At 39.0% G+C, this 17,633-nt stretch overlaps 1 protein-coding gene across 2 annotated transcripts; it reads right to left on the bottom strand.

The window, feature by feature from the left end:
* Nucleotides 1-529: 529 nt before the first annotated feature.
* On the bottom strand, nucleotides 530-7,627 carry fhl2a (four and a half LIM domains 2a). Of its 2 annotated transcripts, none has more exons than XM_042494484.2 (6): nucleotides 7,502-7,627; nucleotides 3,069-3,244; nucleotides 2,804-2,978; nucleotides 1,505-1,674; nucleotides 1,191-1,377; nucleotides 530-1,100 (listed from the first exon to the last, which is right to left on the bottom strand). In XM_042494484.2, exons 2-6 carry the CDS (start codon nucleotides 3,222-3,224, stop codon nucleotides 949-951), a joined length of 840 nt encoding a protein of 279 aa, XP_042350418.1. In that variant the 5' UTR covers nucleotides 3,225-3,244; nucleotides 7,502-7,627; the 3' UTR covers nucleotides 530-948. The 2 variants fall into 2 exon arrangements, with proteins under 2 accessions (XP_042350418.1, XP_087939495.1); XM_088083369.1 differs by lacking the exon at nucleotides 7,502-7,627 and adding an exon at nucleotides 3,622-3,642.
* Between the last annotated feature and the right edge of the window lie 10,006 nt (nucleotides 7,628-17,633).

Raw genomic sequence — 17,633 nt, 5'->3', positions numbered from 1 at the left:
ATTCGTGCCAATATCAGATATGAATTGGTTAAAGAATGTGAAAAGTTTAGGCAGAAAGGTCAGATCTGGGGAGGAACAAAATCAGAATTGAACATAAAGCCGCGTAATGCAAATGCAGACTTGTATTGAATTTTTTGATATTTTCTTGCTCGAAAGTTGCCAGTCGAAATTATTTACTACCAAGGGTTTTCTGTTGGGTTTTTTTGTATGAATAATTATTAAATTAATGTGATTTCAAGTTTATTATTTTTGCACGTTTTGTTCAGTGAGATAATCTTCATAAATACATACTATTTTCAAGATTTTTAGCTTAAATCTAATCCCCAGAAAAGCTAAAAATTAGGCTATAAATGAACTACACAACGGTAGCATGACTTTAGCATCACCACCTGTTTGTGTTGGCTGTGATGACGTTTACAGGAGCACTGTGCAGGAACTGTCGCTTACCGTTTGTAAACTAAATGGCCAGCCAAAGTAAAATTTGTGATTTCATGCACAGCTACAGTTAGCAATTATAAGAGTCGAGACGCAGTCTTGAAATATTTAATTGGTAACAGCAGAACTCATTCACAAAATCTCCACTAATAACAGCAACAAGCAAGTCCATGCACGAAGCGGTAATTAATGTTACACTTCAAAGAAGATAGTCTTTTAAAATGCTTCATAGAGTGTTTATCTGCAGTATGTTGCATTTCATAAGCAAAGATCTTTACAGTTTTATTAGTGATAACTTTTTTTCTCAGAGTGAATATTTAACTTAATTAAACAAAATTCCTAAATTCATATAACACTGTTAGTAGTTTGTATTATGGCATAAATCAATGTACATTTCATTGTAATGCTAGGCTGTAAAGATGCTATGGATGCTACGCTCTGTGCTCTCATAGTATTTATCTCTATCATATCGTCGTCATCCAATCAGAAGTATCCGTCGTCCCTTAGACTGACTTAGATGTCCTTTCCGCACTCTGGGCACAGGATGTCATCACGCTCAGTGAGGAAGCCACGGCCAACCAGGGACACGGAGCACTTCTTGCAGTTGAAGCAGTCATTGTGCCACTGGCGCTCCTCAAAGGAAATGTACTTGCTGCCTCCGAGGCCTGAAAGTGAAGTCGAAATAACTGAGAAACATCCTATCAACAATTCATCTTACATTCAGGGAGGCCCATAAGATGAGAAATTGTGATTACCGCTAATGGGGGTGGTGCAGGAGGCACACTTCTTGGCGTAAAGGTTGCAGAAGCAGTTGAGACAGTAGGCAAAGTCATCTCTAGAGGTGAACCTCTGGCCAGACAGCTGCTGCTTGCAGCTGGTGCACAGGAAGCAGTCCTTGTGCCAGGGCTGGTCACGGTAGGTCACCCCGCCGGTGGTGATTGGCTGATAACACAAAACAAAGATTTTCGAACATTTTTGTTGCCTACACAGGTGTAATGGTGGTTCTTTGATTGAAAATGGGGAATAATTGAGTGCGATTCTGAAAATCAGTTCCCATGGAGTGTCCCACCTTCTTGCAGTGCACACACTGCATGGCGAATTGCTTCTCATAGCAGGGCACACAGAAGTTATGATTGTCCTTAGGGATGAAGCTCTTGGTGCCGATGGGCTGCTGGCATCTCTGGCAGGTGAAACAGGTCTCGTGCCAGCTGTTCCCCTTGTGCTCCATCTTCCTGGAGCCTTCAGAGGAACACAAAGTAAAGGATTGAATGTAGTTAGTGAAAGAGAGAAACCTGATTTAAATGCATTTGCACGGGCATGATGGCCACCTTGGGTATCTCATGTTCATTTGGAGCGTTGGTTGTGCACCTCCTCAGAAATTAACTAAGTGTACACAAGATGCAACAAATGGAGATTTATTTTTGGGAAGTTTTATTTTATTTGGTCGATAATCTTAATAATGTGGTGCACCTTCTGTGGAGTGATATCAGAGATGCTGTGAAACAGAGAAGACGTCCCCGTGCTTTTATTACCCATAGCCCTTAGTTATTTTAACCTTTAAGTTAAGGCTGGAAGAAGGCAGCCTTACAGTGGGGTCAGCGTAAAGTGCGTACTCATTATTGTCACAATGTGCTTGATTCAGAGGCCTTACATATGATCTGTGATGGCGCCTATGCAAATCTGGAAGTTCAATGCAGTCTGAGTTTTCTGGTCTGCTCTCAACTGGAATATTCCAGTAACACACGTAGTGAACGTCTCTGTTCACAGCGCAGCTGGTTGTCTTTGCAAACGTGGTTAAAAAGCAATTATATCTCTGGCCTGTGTTTTGTCATATTAGGAATGACAGCTGGAGTTACTTTCAGTCATCAGTGCTTGTGATGTCTAAAGTTAGTGATTTCGATGAACAACTTGGCAGTTTAGTGTGGAAGTGAGAAAATATATTTTGTTTTATGTGTGCAGTATTCCTGTGTGGCCCTCAATCACAGCTTTGTGAAGCCCTGGCTCAGAGGAACAGGTGGTGTTGTCAAGCAGTTAAAAAACAGTGAAACTCTTGTTGTTGGCTTTAAAACAGACAGAAAGGCTTTATATTTACATGGTGCTCCAACAGACACGTCCTGACCCGCTGCTGTACACACCTGCCCTACAATAAGTTCACTGATTTATTGTGACAAATAATGTAAGAGACTCAGTCGGCAGCTTTTATATTGAAGACAGTTGTGTAAACCAATCACAGATGCATTATTGTGACTAGCTGTAGATATATACTTACAGTTTAACAGATGTTTTCATGTCAGAAATTGGATTTTGCTGTCTGTTTTGTTGGTATCAGCTTAACACAAACATGTTGTCTTTGTGGCTTTTTTCCTACCCGGCATGATGGTTTTCTTGCACTGGTGGCACTTGGAGGAGTACTCGTTGGAGTAGCACTCAGTGCAGAGGAGCTTTTCATCCTTGGTGGAGAACGGCTTGTCCACCAGCGAGCGCTTGCACTGGAAGCACATGAAGCATTCCTCGTGCCAGTGGCGGTCCTTGTACGACAGATCCTAGAAGAGCATAACATGGACAGTTAGATGAGCCGACTTTGGTGATAATTATCAGCTCATATGTGCAGTCTGTATCGGGACATCTCTGACCCTGGTGTTGCAGCCAATGGGCTTCTTGCACTCCTCGCAGGTGTTGGAGTACAGGCTCTCGTAACATTTCACACAGTAGGGATTCTCCTCTCTCAGAACGTACTTTTTCCCAAACAGGGACTCCTTGCAGTAGTGGCAATCGTAGCGCTCGGTCATTTTGACCTGGAGTCACTCACCTGTGAGACAAAGGGACACATAAAAAGACACAGGAAGTGAGAGGAGAGAAAGTATTCTGTCTGAAGTATGTGACTTATGTGTGATGGACTCCCACATCTGGTTAGTTTCAAATAATGAAACAGCTTCGTCTTCTCCAGTGATTGACTTCTCTACACAAAAATCATGCAATGAGTCTACATCGTTTAGCAAAGGACTTGATAGCCACCCTGCTAGTTAGTTCATTTTCTGTGTACAGCGGTAAGCACAGTGTAATTTCATTTTACTGTACAATTTGAACTGACATCCATGTGTCGACTTGGAAATAGTCACTTTAAGTGTTTCCAAGAAAAAATTGTCTTAAATGTCATTTAAAGTAATATTAAAACCAAGTGGTAACCTCTAAAGCTGAAAAATGATGCTGATGCAAAAGTGCCAACTGCCCTTCCTCTAATGACCACTTGAAGCTGGCTCCAAAAGTGAGTTAATCCCCATAGACCTCCATGTTAAAATAGAAACATGTTCCTCTGGCTCCTCTCGGTGCTCTTTAAACATCTGTCCGCTATGCCTGAGCAAAAAAAAAAAAAATCAGAGTCAGGAGGAGTGGAAGTGAAAGCAAGCGTTTCATTGATGGGCCTCCTCTGTTTACTTATCTGTTATGGATGGCAGATTATTGCCAACCCTTAAGAAGCACTAGAAGGAGCCAGAGGAACCTTATTTTTCTACAAATTAAAGTAAATACGACAAAAAAAACATATTTTACAAAAGCTTCTATAACAGTTTTTGTCTTTTTGCTACTCAAACACATCCGTTCAGTGACATCGACACTTAGCAGATAGCAATTTCTTAAAGATCTTAAATTCCAAGCAATTAATGTTTTCTGGGACATGTTCAGTATTAAAATCCTTCACATTACAGTTTTTTTCTGTCTTGCATATTTCCTCCTTTCATCTCTTCCTCCTATCTCTCAGCAGTATTTCATTTTGTTCTCGGTGTCAGAACCAGAAGGTGACAGATGAGGAGGATATAAATAACCCCTATCAGTCCTGCTTAGAGACAGTCAACTTTCGCCCTGTTGCATACCAACGCTCACCATGCCGCTGCTGTACACTGATCCATCCATCACCTCACGTCCAGCTGTCAGCACCAGATCACTGTATCCCTTGTCATCCTGCATGTGTGTGTCTGTGTGTGTGCACACGTCGGTGCATAAGTGGGTTTGAATGGCACTTGTAATAATGGCTGCTCACAATATGCAGCTGTTTGTGGTCGGCCTTTTAAGCCCTCTGGTTATCCCACCTGTGGCTAAATACTCTTACTCTCTGTAGACCGGGGACAGTGTAGGCTTTATATCTGAGTACAGTGTGTGCGTCTTTATGAATGGTATGGATGATACAAGGTATGAAGAAAGAGGATATAAAGGTGTCCAGTGTCCCAGTACATACAGCGTTTACTCCTTTGAAGCCTGGAGCAACATCACTTTACTTGTGCTGCTTTCAGATGCTTTTCTCAAGCACTCTGAACTCTAAGCAAATTGGTGCGATTTCATACAAAAATATGGGGAAAAAGGCAATGAGCAACTTGGTAAAAATCTTCCGCAAATTGCAAGAAATTTGTACATTTAGAGAATTATTTTTAGAAAGCTATGGAAAAAAAGTCCAGGCAAAAAAGCTTGGGAAAAATATATAGGGAAAGAAAAAAGGGAAAATGTGTAGGAGAAAACAGAAAAAAGTTAGGGAAAAAATGTTTAGGGAAAGAAGCTGGGAAAAATATCAAAAGAAAAATGTCAAGGGGAAAAAAGAAAAGAATCAAGGGGAAACCATTTATAATGATGATGATTACATATTTAAAATTGTGTTAAGAAATTATTATGTATATATTATTATAATTCTAAGCACTCTATCCTGGCCATTTCCTTTTTTTTTAAATACTTTTTTCCTTGTTTTTTTTTTTAAAGCAATTTTTTCAGGTAAATGCTAATTTCTTGCTAAGTTTTGGTTCATTTCTTCTTTTGCTGCTCATTTGCTGCTCATTGCCTTCTTCCCATCTTTTTGAACATAATCAAATCAATTTGCTCAACTTTCAAAGGCTAATACGACCCCAGACTTTTTGTTTGCACTATACATATGCCTATATGTCCAGTGATTCCTCCACAAAGATTCAGACATTTTAGCAAGCTATAAAACCTAAAATTACTAAAATTTTCTTTTAAACATTACTATACAATCTCCTTCTTTTCTTTATTTCTCACATTCCTGTTTTTCATTAGACCTCCCTACCTCGCCATACCTTGCCATTTTATTTTTCTTAGACTGTCAGAACCTCTTCCCCTTCATCTATTTATGATCAGTGGGTATTCCTCAGTGGTCCAAAATGAGCTCCGTGACCTCTTGTTGAGGTTAGTATCTTTTATATGGCTGAAGTTGAGACGTGTAATCTGCTCGTCCTTTCTGCTCGAGTTATTCTGAACCCCTCCCTACATTCCTTCATTGTCTATTGCTCCCAGCATGACTCACCTAGCTTATATATGGATTTATCTGACTCCTAAAAATACAAAAAGGATAATCTCAACCACCCCCAGAAAAACCTTCAGCTATTCAGACACGTCATGCAGCTGTTTCCCAGCTTCTGGGGTGTCTTTGATGCTGGGAGTCTCCCAGTACAAATAGCTCAACGCCAAGTTTGACCACCGTGCAGCCTGGTCTATCCCCAGAAAGCTCCAGTGCTTAATTCAAGGCACTGTTTTCATCTGGACAATCAACTTTTACTGCATTTTGTTAAGAAGCCTCTTGTGTTTTCAGTTATTTTCCAGTTTTTCCAAAGAATTCTAGTAGATGAATGTATCATGACAAATTTAAGTAACCCTACAATTTTTTTCAGGTGTCTTAAGTCTTTAAATTTCATCCAACCGTGAAAACAAATGCAAAACATAAATACGTACTATCTAAACCTCTAAACTGTTTTCTACTCCTCAGAGCAACAATTTTGGAAGAAATCGATTACATCAGTACAGACAGCAGCCACTTATAATAGCCGTGTAAGTGAATAATTAAATAAAATGTTAAATTGAATTAAACTCTAAATTGATCTCAGTTCGCACTGACAGTAAATGCAATGTAGATAAAAGTTTGCAATTCAACCTAAACCCTTCCACCAACTGCAAAATTACAAGCAACTGTATACATACTGTATATACTATACTACTTATCAGCTGTGTCATTAGGCCTGGGTGTCCAAGGTTACAGCCTTGACTGTTTTATAAATAGACCTGGATCTAAATATATACACTATTCAGAATTTTTCAAAATTAAGAAGGGGGCTAATCATAACTTTAAAAAAATCCCACAATCGAATAATGCGTCATTCCGTTCATATCAAATTTAACAAGTTTTCCAACTCTATTCAATACATTTTAATGACAGAATTTATAAATTATTCTATATTCAGTACTAAGTACTAAAAACTATTTTTTCTAAACAAATTCATAATTAATCTGGAAAGTAAAAAATGACCATTTTAAAAGGTAAATAAGGTTCTAGAGTGCATTTAAAAAAGCATAAAAATAGAGCTTGTTCATTAGAAAAAAAAAAGAAAATCCTAGAGATGGGATCCTCCTGGCCCTGGACTAAGTCCCCTCAAAACCTAGATACGCCCCTGTTCCTCATCTAGATGTTTTCAGGAACTTTCAAAATCCATTATTTTCTGTAATGAATTAACAGGTACTTTTTTGTGCACATGATAAGTGCTTTTAAAAAGATTTTAAACTGAACTGCATCTCACCCAAAAGCTGTAAAGTGCTACTAAAGTTCTGAAATACGAATAAAGTTCTAACGACCAGTTTGTCTAACTTGAAGTCACCACTATCTTGGCAATAACAAGTGAGGAGCTAACAACTTTACGAACACAGTTTCGCTGAAGGGAAGTGTGAGCTTGATGAGAAGGGAGGAAAGAAGGGTGGAAATGAACTCCGCTAACAGGGGTCAACAGGGGTTGTGCATTTCTTTTTTGGAGATGAATGATAAAATGAAGGAGTCATGCTGTCTCAGAGACAGACACGAGGACAGAGAGTGGGGAGAAAGAGGAGGTGGTTAAATAGTGAAGGTGCTGTGCAGGTGGAGAGAGGGAGAACATGAGCAGGTGGGTGGGGATGCCGGAGATCACAGTGAGCGCCTGTGTCCCGCAGAATGGAAGAATGACGACCAGTGAAAGGATGAATGAGTGGAAAGATGGGACGAGTGGATGGATGGATAGTGGAGCAGTTGAACAGAGCTGGGTCTTACCTTCCTGTCTGAGGAGTGTGTGCCTGTGTGGAGTCTGGGGCAGACTGAGGGAGGAGGCTGCGAGCGAGCTGTAGTTACTCCTGATTGCATTACTCCACCCATCAGGGGCTAATTGAAAACAGGGGAAGGGCGAGTAAAGGGGGGGGCAGGGGATCTTTTTTGAGATGATCTATAAATACAGCGGCGCTTCACAGAGATAACCCCGAGGACCCCTTTCACTTGCTCATTTAGTCACCAGCGAGCACGTGTGGCCTTTTAAGGTCACTCAGTAGTTCACTCTCTCACATACTCACCCAGTGATTGTCGAAAAATGTCCAGAAAACTACATTTATGATTCGTATAGGTTTACATTTCTTATTATTTTACAGAAAAAAAGAAAAAAAACTATATATATATGTATGTATTTACTTTCAAGTCATTTTCTTGTAACTTTTTACAGATTTCTTGCTGATTATTTTTGGAATTTCTTCTTCTTGCTTGTCGCCTACTTCCCGTGTTTTGAAATACATTGAGCCAATCTGCTCAGGTTTCAAAGGGTTAAATTTCATTTTTCTAGTATTTGGGTTTCTTATCATATCATCCCACTTCCTGTGGAAAAACATTCTGCTCAACAGCTGTTTTCTTTACATCAGATAACTATCTGTGCTTATCGTTATCATAATATTACACGAACACACACACACTGTTACATAATGCCATAGTCTTCCTATGGCTGTTAATGGAAAGGACACTTAGGGTCAAACGTCAAAGATGGTTGTCCCGTGAGATTTGTCCCTACTCATGTGTCTCATCTGTCTTTACCTACCTATATTTTCCCTCACAGGGGAATACGCATTCAATCCCAGACCTCCAACGTGTCGGGTACAGTGTCCAGGCTGGGTACTGACAGATGCCTGTGTGGTTTCTTAGAAAATTGTAGCTCTATTTTCTGCAGCCACCACACTCTCTTTGTTCACACCTCTACATCAACCCTGCATCAACCCTATGCTCTTTCAACTCTTTCCTCCCTCATCCCACCTCTTTCTCTTTCTCTACCTGTTTGTCTATCTGTCTCTATATATGTCTGTCTGTCTCTCTTTGTCTGTCCTCTCCCTGTCTGAGACAGGTTTGTCTGACCCGGTGGTCCCTGGAAACCCTCCAGTGAGAAAATGCGTCACTAGATTCAAGTGCTCTATTTATAGTCCCCCTTAGAGAAGCTGGTGCTTCACAAAGTGTGTCAGTTTCTGTGTGTGCTTTGCATGTGTTTATGGTCATATATGTTGCATTGTGTAAAAAAAAAAAAGGGAAAAAAAAAGAGCTCTTTTTAGCAACATTAGTGGATGTCAGTGGTTCTGTCGCTTTGGATCAGACTGAAATATCTACATAAGTATTACACCTGATTTATACTAAAGAGGAAAAACTTATGCAGAGTCACAGAGAGCCCCAGAGACACACTGCACATCACAATGTGACTTCGCCCCACGCAGCACAGACACTGCAGATGCCACAGAAGTTTGATTTGACATCAGCCAGGACTGGGAGTTCTGGACAGTTCTGATCCCAACAAGCATGTGTGAAATTACAAGCTGTGCGTAATCCCTGCAGCACTATATATGCCTGCCGTATGCAACAGGTGCCCGCATTAGAATGCATTGGCACAAACCTGCAGAAGTATGAATTATTCATTTGATGGACTGCCACAAAATTTTGTACTGGTGTTTTGTACAGTCCCCAGAGGAATTTTTATTTACCGCCATTATCAGATTCAATTTTTTAATTTGTCCAGTACTTTAGTTCATAAGGAAATACCTAAAAAACTAGTGACATTCCCATCAGTTTCAGCTGAACTTTGTGTTAAGCAGGTACATGTTAGAATGATAACATGCAAACTAAGATGATAAACATGGTGATATACCTGCTAAACATCAGCATGTTATCATGTTGATATTAGCATATAGCTCAAAGCACTGCTGTGATGAAGTACAGCCTCACACAGGCAACAGCATGGTTGTAAACTCAATGGGCACAAATGCATTTCGGACGTTTCCAACCACTTTTGCATGGTGCATAAACTGGGCATGAAGTAAGGAGCGAATTGGTTATATTTCGTCCCTTAATTACTCATAGATGTATTTTGAATGTAATATGAATTTCATCAATCAGACTGTTATCTCCCATTTCCTTTACAAGCCAGGTGCACCTGCACATCGTGCACTGCACTGCTGTTTACATGGAGAATTCGGCTAATTTGATGTGCAAGCAATATTCTGAGAATAATTCTGTAAGAGCAATAATATCACTGCAGCAAAACTAAAAGTTTTTGTTACGATATGAACTCGACAGATGAAACATAAATAAAGATTATAAAATAATGAAATAATGAAATAATAAATGAAGTTAAGCTGCTCCTCTTGAATAAATGCACATGGCGTCTCATTTAATAGGGAGCGGAACAGCGGCTCTGCTCTGCTCTCTGAATGCCAACTGAAATTAAAATATCGTCCAAAGGAATTTTTCCGATTTCAAGTTAAATGTAGATAAAGGCTCAGCAGTGCTGTCATGGATAATTAGATACTTTATTTATCCCCAAGGAGACATTCACAGTGAATGTTACTCCAGACAAGTTTGAAAGGGGCAGCAGGGACAAAAAGGACTCTGTGTCATTTGGACTAGGGGACAGAATTGAAGGCAGATGACAGTTTTTCCAGACAAAAGATGATGTTGTGCAAGTTTAGAGGACAAGACTGGGAATAGAATTGATTGGATTACCCCGCTTTAAGAACATGTGGCAAGTTTTCTTTCATGCACTCAATGTACTTCTAGCTAAAAACTAGACAGATTTCCCTCATAAAACTTGAGTAGCAATATAAATCATCACCACATTCCTCTCATAATACCAATGTATACATTAGAGACATTTGATAATAATACTTAGGTATTTAACCCAGGCGTGAAAAAGCAATTATTTCAGTTCGCTTAATTTGAGGCATGTGGTTTAATTGATATCTCAAGGGCCAGTCTATTTTATGCACATGTTGCCCAGGCTGCCCTTATGTGCCCTCAGTCCTCGCCCTCCAGCTCTCGGCCTTTGCTTCTTGCTTGTCCTCAGCTGGCTCACAGATATCCATCCCCCACTTTGGGCCTCCAACTCAGCTGCTGGGCCAGGGGATAAAGGTGCAGCTGTCTGGGCACTGCAAGGCTATCGTGATGCTAAAGCCTGGCGCTTACTTCTGCTGCAAATACAGCCATGTGGAAAGGTCAAGCCAGGCAGACCCCGTCATCACTAGTGCACCGTTAATCATTAATGCCACAGCAACCAATTGGACTGGAATTTCTCTGGGTCACCCAAGATTCAATATGATCCTCTGGAAGAACTTCACTGCACTGCCCGTCAAACTGGTTGAAATGGATCCCAGCAACTGACTTTAGAGAACGTGCAGCTTCATAATGAAGGTCTCCAATGGACAATTAGAGCTGATGAAGAGGGACAGAATCATTTTGGACTGCTACTGTGGGAATAGGGCATATGTGCAGCTTAGCAAGTGTAAAATTGCCATAGCCTTGATTTGATGTTTAAGACTACATTAGATTACAGGCAAAAAAAAATCATTTGACACTTTGGGAAATACTCTTGCAGAGAATTAGAGGAGAAGATAGTTTCCACACTTACAGTATATGTGTCTGTTCAATACAAGTAGCAACCTTGGGGGCTGAAAAATTAGGCCAAATGCCGAAGTACCAAAAACTGCAGTTCCTCTAATGGCCGCTTGAGGCTGGCTCTAAAAGCGACTCCATTCACATACGCCCAAATGTTAAAACGTTTCATTTTACGTCAGATATAAAAGAGGTTTACTAGAGCTGCCCCTCTAAAGTTGGAGGCTTGAATCATCAGTCGGAGAGCCTCAGTTGATGGAGATTGCTTTCAAGCAAATATATAAATGATTTAGTTATATGGTGATTAATGTGTGTTCTTTAACTGGCCCTTGACCTTCTGTTATTATGCAAAAGTGGCCCCTGGGCAGAGCTAGATGGGGATCCCACCTCTAAGTAGTCATATATATCTAAATAGTCAGTTTTTTCCAGTGATTACATTTTGTTTTAGTGGCTATAAACCTGTTTTTTGATAACACCATTGCTATGTCCACTATTTTATACAGTCTGTGGGTCACATATGTGGTTATGAGTACAATGTCCAACTATTGGATAGATTGTCATGAAATTTAATTATAACATGCATGCTGTATGATTCAATATAAGGTTAAAGCCAGCAGCTTAACTTAGCTCTCTTCAACGGTAACAAAATCCACCATCTACAAAGCTCACTAATTACCAAAATATGTTTAAAACTTAAGTATTTTGCTCCCAGCCAAGAAATGGTCAAGACTTCTGTATTTCATAATATACTAATTTATTTATTTACTTGCTATTTTACTTTTTTGGAATAATGTTATCTTGTGTTATTGCTAAAGTAAAATAGATTTTTCTTGAGTAATCAAATTCTGCTGTCAACTGGAAGGCCTTCACCAAACACTAACAACTTTATTGATTCAATAAGATTCGAGGAAATATTGGCCCGTGTTTCTTGGAAATGTTCTAAGATTGGGCTGACAAAAAAAGAGATGCTTCCTCCATTTGCAGCTACAGACTCACAGCCCCTCCATCTAAAACAAAAAACTCTTCTATGGTATATAATAAGATTTTTCCTGATTAAATGATTTGTAGCGTAAAAATGTGCCTCATCTGGCCTCGACTTGCTACTTTAACTTGCCCCAAATATTTTATTGTATCATATTTAAAAGATTTAACAGATGTTTTTTTTTTATGCAGGGTTTTTACATCATGAGGTATGGTTATGTGGCAGACAGAATAAAAGTATACAGAATCATAAACAAAAATCCTTTCACAAAACTTAATTTTTGCATGAATGTCAAAGTAAAAGTAAATAGATATCATGCTTAGGATGTAACTCAGAGGTGTATCTTTAGACTGTCTAGTTATATATTTATGCATGTAGGCGGACGGTACAGCCTGAGCTCCCATCTTTTATTGTGCAGCCAGACAGAGATGAGTGAGATAACTTGCAACAGGTTTATTTGAAACTGATTATTTTCAGATCTCTTAAAGCAAAACAAGCAATAAAAACAAAATTATGGAAAAACCCATTATGGACATTTGTCTTAAGATACTTTAGATTTAAAGAAATAAGCTGATATGCCTGTAAATACATGTATGAACCCCCCATACATACCTCTTTATTTTACATTCCTCAATATATCCCAACATGCATCAAGGCAGATAGGACGACCCAAACACCAAACCAGAATAAAAGAAGAGCAATTTACCCTTTGAAACCTGGAGCAACATCACTTTTCTTGTGCTGCTTTTAGATGCCTTTTACAACCTTTAAACTGTGAACAAATTGGTGCGATTTCTTTCAAAAACCTTGAGAAAAAAGGCAGTTAACAATCCATATCCATAAACTGCTAGAAATTAAAAAAATGTGAAATCTAAAATAAAAATAAAAAAAAATTACTTTAAACTATGTTACAAAATTATTATAATTTTAAGCACCTTTTTCCAGGTCTTCCAGGTTTTTTTCTTTGTTTTTCTTTTTTAAAGATCAAATTTCATTATCATCATCATCATTATTATTATTATTATTATTATTCTTAGTAGTAGTATTAGTATTAGTAGTAGTAATGACTAATTTGCAGGTAAATTTCTTGTACTTTTAACTTTTTTGTGCTAATTTTTGAGTAATTTCTTCTTTTGTTGCCCATTGCCTTCTTCCAATGTTTTTGAGAGAGATCAAGAGATCATGTCAGTTTGTTCAGGTTTCAAAGGGTTAAACTCTTGTAATAGCCAAAAAAATATTTTTTTTAGACACAGAATTACTTTTTCCCACATTAAAACACCCTTTTTTCTGTGACATTTCAAATTCACGACAATGATTAAAAGCCTCCTGTGCTCGTTTTCACTCTTTCTCCGCTCGGTGCCAAAGCAGTGATGTGGGTCTATATATGACATGGCAAATCTTCAGTCATTTAGCCGGGTGTTGTGTTCCTAGACCGCTAAATCCCTGCAGAGATTAGTGGGATGTTTCGACCCCAGCAGTCACCAGACACTTTATTTAGATGCTGAAGTTTGTCTTTTCTCTTTGTTCCGTTTGCCTTTTACGTATACAGTCACACGAATGACCAAACTGACACCAACATGTACAAAATTACTACAATCTGCTTTCCTCTGATCCTCATTACACCTCATTACATTTTTTTTAATGTGGAAAGCGAATTTTCTGTTTAGGGCATGATCATGTTACTCCGTTCAAGGAAGTTAATGATCAGTGTTTTTTTCTTTTTATATTAAAAATTTTATTTTCTGGCCTGGTTAGGAAATCATGGGCATTTTGGGGATTTCTCTCTTTCCTAACGTTTAATTACCATCTTCTGCCCTTCTGATGATGCATCACTATAAAATCCAGCTCTTCTGAATTAATTTCAGGGAAATCCCAGTCTCTGTAACTTGTAAGTTACTTCTAGCTCTGTTTTTTTCCCTTCGTGTTCCCGTTCACTGAGAGGGTGCTGCAGTCTCTTCTGATCTCACATATCTGGACAACAACTGGGTCCCTCTGTCTCTGGCTTCGTTTATCTTACTAATTCTGTCTGCGCAAAGCAATGGCAGCTGTCATGGTGGCACTCTGGCAACTCGTATCGTGTCCCAGAATACAGATCCGAAAGATCTGGGGGCTGCTGGAGGATCGAGGGTCGTGGTGTGGTGGCAGCTGGGGGCTGACTGCGTAGCGGTCCCCACTTTGTAATGCTGCTAGGCTTTTATTACTTAGCTGCTCAGAAAGCAAAGGCTGATAATTTTGGTGAAAAAGGTGTTTTGCTTTGCCCCCTCAAAAGGGATTAGTTTGGTTTCTAAGTGTGTTACACGCCATAGCACCAGAGGTTGACATTACATGACTTCGGTGATTTGAATCATTTCTTTCATTTCAGCTCAAGGATTCGTAAAAAGCCACTAATTTCTTAATTTTTAACCCTTGTCTTAACTTTTTGTGTATTCTACTTCCAAAGGGAACAAAACATGACCCAACTTCACTAAACCTTTAAAATAAAACAGCTGGATTGAATTTTAAACCCCAAATCTACTTTGCATTAAGGAACAACCTGATATCACAAACCTTTGTGAATATCTAGGTTTTATATTTTACAGATTTATCACTTTTGTAGTCTAATACAGTAGAAGAAATGTGCAAAAAGTAGTTTTGAATGCTTTTTATTGTAGGTAAACAATAATGGTCTTTAGCAACAGTATATTATATTGTACAACGAGGACAGTATGAAAGTTTGTGTGCATGGACTTTGCAGATGTATTTCTGTGTGTGTGTGTGTGTGTGTGTGTGTGTGTGTGTGTGTGTGTGTGTGTGTGTGTGTGTGTGTGTGTGTGTGTTTGTGTGTGTGTGTGTGTGTGTGTGTGTGTGTGTGTGTGTGTGTGTGTAGTATGAAAATTATTTTATAACTGTCGACCTACAGCTTTCATGATAATATGAACAACGGCAATGTTTCTCTTTTTCTGAACCGGACTCATTCTAGGAAAAGATTAGCAAACTTTCTGTGCTGCCGTCTGCAGAGGCGCTGTGTTTCTGGTGAACAGTCGGTTCAATATCTGAGCAGTTAGGACGAGCTAAAACCACAGCAACAACTAAAATCCAAGAGACGGTCTCAACAAACTAACACAGACAAAGTTAAGTATTTACAGTTAGCCCTGTCACTGTGTGTGTGCTGCTGGGTGGACTCTCACCAACTGTCCCCCGTGCGGAGCTCACACTCCCGCAGCAGCAGCAGCCACAACCTATACAATCTGTAGTGTGGGGAAGTTGACTGCAGTGTACTTGAAGGTTGCTCATATCTTTTTTTATGGCTGTTTACTGTATTTTCTGATTTACAGATAAAACGAGATATCCAGAATTCCCTTGTTATCTATCATGACAAAATCATACAAAAACTTTGAACCTGGCTTCCGATGTGATTCAGTGTTCAGATTTCTGTTTTAGAGATGTTTGCAAATCAGTGAATATTTGATCAGATATTGCATCATTGACATATTGAAAATTCAGAAGATCTTAATATGATATTATAGTGGGTATGGACAGCCTCCTCACTCTGACATCTCTACGTTAATGCATATGTATAGGTTTTGTTTGTGCATGTGTGCTTATTTTGGGCCTCTGTGTGTGTGTGTCTGCGTGCGTGTGTGTGTGTGCGTGTGTGTGTATGTTTATAATGTGTAAAATACCTACCTGCTTTTAAACTTAGAGGTGTTTCTAACATTTTACCTACACAACATTTATTGCAGGCCTGTTTTATTACATTGCATTAGTCTCACCTTGATGTATAATACACCTGGAAACAGTGGATGTTAACACACAACTAAATTACCACATTCAATCAGTTAACTGAATCATATCTCTGTATTATGGTAGACATGTCCCGATGATAACGTTTCATTGGCACATTGCAGTGTTGCGTCCTCTGAAATACATTTTTTACATAGTGATATGGAGATTTCATGCATGCTAACACAGCCAGAACAAAAAACACACATAACCACAAACTTCATGGTATACATTTTATATGATTCATATTTCGCTCAGCCTGGAGGCCACAGAATAGCAAACATAGCACGGGAGCCACTGGTTCATCACGTACTTCATCACTTCAAGTCAGGTGGCCCTAAACATGGACGCCTTTCTGCCAAAGTAAACAAGTAGTTTCATCAGCGTTGTAACTGTAGCTGTGCTGAGCTGCAGGGCTCTCAGCCGTCACTCAGTGAGATGACTTGGTGAGAATATGAGGGGCGTGGATCTAAAATGGAAGACATCCTGCTTATAGCAGTAGCACATAAAGTGTTGACAAGTGTTACTCAGCCTCGATTAATAAGTCGAGCTCTCCTGGGGCTTAAGAGAGGAGGGGCATGAAAGGCAGACCATTCCAAAAATGTTGCACTTTTACAGCAGTCAAAGACCACCAGATGTCTAATAATTGTATGTCAAAGGGGAAAACCACCTAATTAATTATTCCAATAAGTTATTTCCTTAGCTGAGGACAGTTAAATCAATATTTGTGAACATGAGCTACTTTTTCGTTAAAATAAAATCAGAAACCAGAGAAGTAATGCTGCATTCCAACCTGAGTCACCTTGTAAGTCAGAAGTCGGATCTGGGAGTCACGTCACTCCCGAGTTGACCACATTCAAGTACAAGTTGGAAAACCAAAATGTTTTTGCATTACCAGTTTCAGCCAGGTTAGTCGCTGTAGCAAAATTAGTTAATAACACTGCATTACACTGTGCTTTACACATACAAACACTGTAGCAACGTGTCCACGGATAGACGCTGGACAGGACTGTGTGCAACTGTCAATATTGTATCGCTACATGGACACCAAGTGTCAGTGTTTTTTTTGTTTTTTTTAATCATAAATATTAATATACAAATACACAATATTATTTGGTGGCTTTCTAGAATAGTAAAATCAATCGCTTTTTCAGTCCACCAGATACAGTTTGCTGTTATTAAAATAATTGAAGTGAGACAGACTAAAAACTTAATGAGATCAAACAGATGTTGACAAAGTTTTTCCTTTTGAGACATAATTTTCACTTTAAAAAAAAAGTTGAGTTATTGCAACATATTGCTATATCTGTTATTGCAATACTGCAGATTGCAACACATTTTAAATCACAATATTAAATTGGGACCCATTTGGTGATTTAATCAACTATAAGTGTGGAACTGGTCCATGGATGATGGATAGGAGCTTAACAAAATCAGTAAATGTACAAATACACTCAGAACATTACCCTGGGTGCCAATTTTTCATTATTTATTGTCCATTGAGCAGCTACAGACTTAAAACTTGTTGAAATCACAGGATTCAGTTTTAGTAGTCTAGTTTTTGGATTTGTTGTTCTTGTTTGCTGATATTTTTGGATCATCTCAGACCATATAGGAAGAACGTATGAATTTGGGTGTGGCTCCCCTTTAAATCGTGAAATCTAATGCACTCCGTCTGGTTATGCAAACATGCACCTCAGCTCTTTCCAGTTATCCTCAAGTCAGCTGTGTTAAAAAGAAGTTTAACTTAAGTAA

This window comes from Plectropomus leopardus, chromosome 10 (assembly GCF_026936395.1).
Source record: "Plectropomus leopardus strain MGB_pleo_1.0 chromosome 10, ASM2693639v1, whole genome shotgun sequence".
NCBI classification, from domain to species: domain Eukaryota; kingdom Metazoa; phylum Chordata; class Actinopteri; order Perciformes; family Serranidae; genus Plectropomus; species Plectropomus leopardus.
The sequence above is the reverse complement of the archived record's forward strand: the minus strand, read 5'-3'. Positions and strand labels throughout refer to the sequence as shown.